The sequence below is a fragment of the Anneissia japonica genome, unplaced genomic scaffold (assembly GCF_011630105.1).
Source record: "Anneissia japonica isolate Jap-2015-1 unplaced genomic scaffold, ASM1163010v1 scaffold288221_len503873_cov180, whole genome shotgun sequence".
Classification (NCBI taxonomy): Eukaryota; Metazoa; Echinodermata; class Crinoidea; order Comatulida; family Comatulidae; genus Anneissia; species Anneissia japonica.
The window spans coordinates 189,517-192,310 of NW_022686204.1; the positions used below are offsets into that span (position 1 = coordinate 189,517).

General features: G+C 34.3%; 1 protein-coding gene across 4 annotated transcripts in view; it reads left to right on the forward strand.

Annotated features, from left to right (window-relative positions):
* Positions 1–2,572, forward strand: part of LOC117113798 — a 37,167-nt gene extending 34,595 nt beyond the window's left edge. For all 4 annotated transcript variants that reach the window (XM_033257243.1, XM_033257249.1, XM_033257237.1 and 1 more), the window contains exon 10: positions 517–2,572. In XM_033257243.1, coding sequence (XP_033113134.1) covers positions 517–1,120 — 604 coding nt within the window. In that variant the 3' untranslated portion in view covers positions 1,121–2,572. The remainder of the gene's footprint in view (positions 1–516) is intronic.
* Positions 2,573–2,794: the final 222 nt, after the last annotated feature.

Below are 2,794 nucleotides of genomic sequence, written 5' to 3' on the forward strand. Positions count from 1 at the left end.
ATACTGTAGTGATTGAACAGGGACTGACGATGATTAAAATGAGTTCGTAGAGTACATTGCAGGGAGTAAAACGTATTCAAACCACTACTGCCCACAAAATTAAGCAATTCTTTTTTGGATCACTCATAAAATAAGTTTCAATTAATACAAAACCACTTCAACCTGAACGTTAAAATATGTGTCTTAGCAAAAGACTAATAACATGATGATATTATTTATATTTTGGTTTAAATACTAATGATAATAACATTATAAATATTTTTTACAATTAATAAATACGTAAAGATATAAATGGAACATACTCATTTTTGTCGAAACATCATTACTTTTAAGTATTTAGTTGGTTTTTAAATTTTATTTATTAAGATATTTTTTGAATTGTTTTTCTTGTTGTTATGCCTTCTGATTTATAAGTTAACAGAGGATTATTGAAGTTAATGTTGTGCCGTGTGAGGAGCCTTTGTATCAAATGTAGAATTGAAATAAGTAAAACTTCATCTTTATATTTATTTACAGTTTGACTATTGAATATGTCCAATCAGAACGCTCCATATATGTGACCAGGTATTGTAAAGGGATGGTCTTCTGCTACAGTACTCAATTCCACATCGGCCAACCACCTATCAAGTTAGAAAGAGAAAAACGATTTAAGATATTCGACTATAACAAGTTTGACTACGATTTCACGCAATGGTATAAGGGAGACTATTTGCAGGGCAGTCGTATGCCTATCCAAAAACCTGAGATTTTCTTCAGCGTTGCTCAGAAATGGCAGCCACTGACATCAGGTCTTGAAGATAACAGTCAATCGTCTGTCGAAGATTCTCTCGTACTGGACGACTGCCTTGTGAATATTATTGTCCGGCCTGTTCGCGCAAATGAGTATATTGAAGCAGTTGATAAAAATAAGCTGTCCGAGCAAGTCCCTGTGGGGATGAAAATAAAGCAACCTCTCTTCTCTAGTGAAGAGCAACAGGTAACTACAGACACCACGAGTCTTCAGTTTACTAATGACTACTACACGCAGACGTACCGTTCGTACAACATGTACAATGGAACTCCACAAGTGACCACAAATAACACGCATGTACAACAAGCTGCCATAACCCAGCTTAGTTAAACTTTCTAAAAAGATTTACAGAAACGTTGACGAGGGCTTCTTTTCCTAATATCATAAAGCATCCGTGGTCTTCTGAACTCGTCCATACACATGTTTATTATGAGTGTAAAAAAAAAAGAAAAGAAAACACGAAGAGCACGTAGTTTCGTGTACATGGACTTTGTTTCTTGGTACAATAATTATGTTTTTAAACATAATATAATTTGATTAAATAGTGATGTATTGCAAAAATTAAATCAACTGATAAAAGCGGAATTTCATCAATGTTACTATTTCGTTTTTGCTTGTAGAATATAAATTGAAGTAAAGCACATTTAAAAGGTTTAGTGTAATATAGGCCAATATTGTGTAGCATTTTTAGGAATAGGCCTACTGTTGTACATTTTTGTGTAAATAATTTTATATCGGTGTATATACTTATTTTATGATGTCAATATTAGAAAAATCTAAAAAAAAGTCTTGACTGCCGCAATAAGAAAGGAAAATAATGCTATAATCATTGTAATCGAAGCTGTGGATTTTTTACCGATAAAACTACTGATAAGCTAGGACACACTCCATTAGAAGTGCAAGTAAAACAGTATACTCAAGCCTTACATTAACATTAAAATGTCAGTCAAATGAAATGACGTCATTATTATGGCTAAAGCTGCATTCACATCGGATCCGAACCGAAATTCAAACCGCGTTTCTGATGCGTTAAACACCAGCATTCCTATTCTTACATACTGATTCGAATTTTTTATCAGTTCGGCCTTCCGATCCGAAAATTCGGATTCGGTGTGAATAATGAGGCTTAATGCGTCGAGTTGACACAAACACAGGCGTTACTTGAGTTTGAGTCAGCGCGCCTAAATCACCTTAGTGTGAACAAAGATTATGGGGGTTAATGTGCTGCGTCACATCCCATCAACTATACATGCTCAGGATTTTTATATTTTAAATAGCATAATAACTGGAAGATAATACATGCTTAAGTTTGGTTTCCATACAATCGCTAGAATGTCGCTACAGTGTTTTCAGTGCAATCGTTGTACTACGCAGCAATCAGGAAGGCTTCGATTCGACCGACTAATCAGCATAACCGAAAGCTGCTGGCGATAGCGTGTAGCGATTGTATGGAAACTAAGGTTTACCAAATAAAATGTATCACGCTGCCACTTACAATGCACATTTTGTACCGGCAACTCTCCTAATACATACATGTATATATAAATGTACATACAATAGCTGTATATAATGTTGATAAGAAATTTGTTATAAAACATTTGCAATTTGGCTTTTTAAAATAAATTGTTTAATTTTTTTAGGTTCCTGCTGAAATTAAGTTATGTACATTTTGCGTTACTGAAATAAAAATTACCTACCTTTCCAATTTTGTATCGTTCATGTTCCTTTGTTAACCTGAAATTACTGGATCGCTGAATAAAAATGTATTATGGGCAACATAAATATGTTTATCTCATAATTTTTTTTATGTATATTCATGAAAGCTGTATTTATTTTCAAAAATAAAAGCAGTTCGCATTCTACTTATCATTCCACCTTGAAATAGATAGCAAAATAGTAACAAGATCACTAACTTCGGGAGTGTGCTGGTGGGCACCGGGAGGACCGGCTATCTCGCTCGCTGGGCCCTCGGGCAAAAAAAGCTTTCTGAAGATAAAATTTATG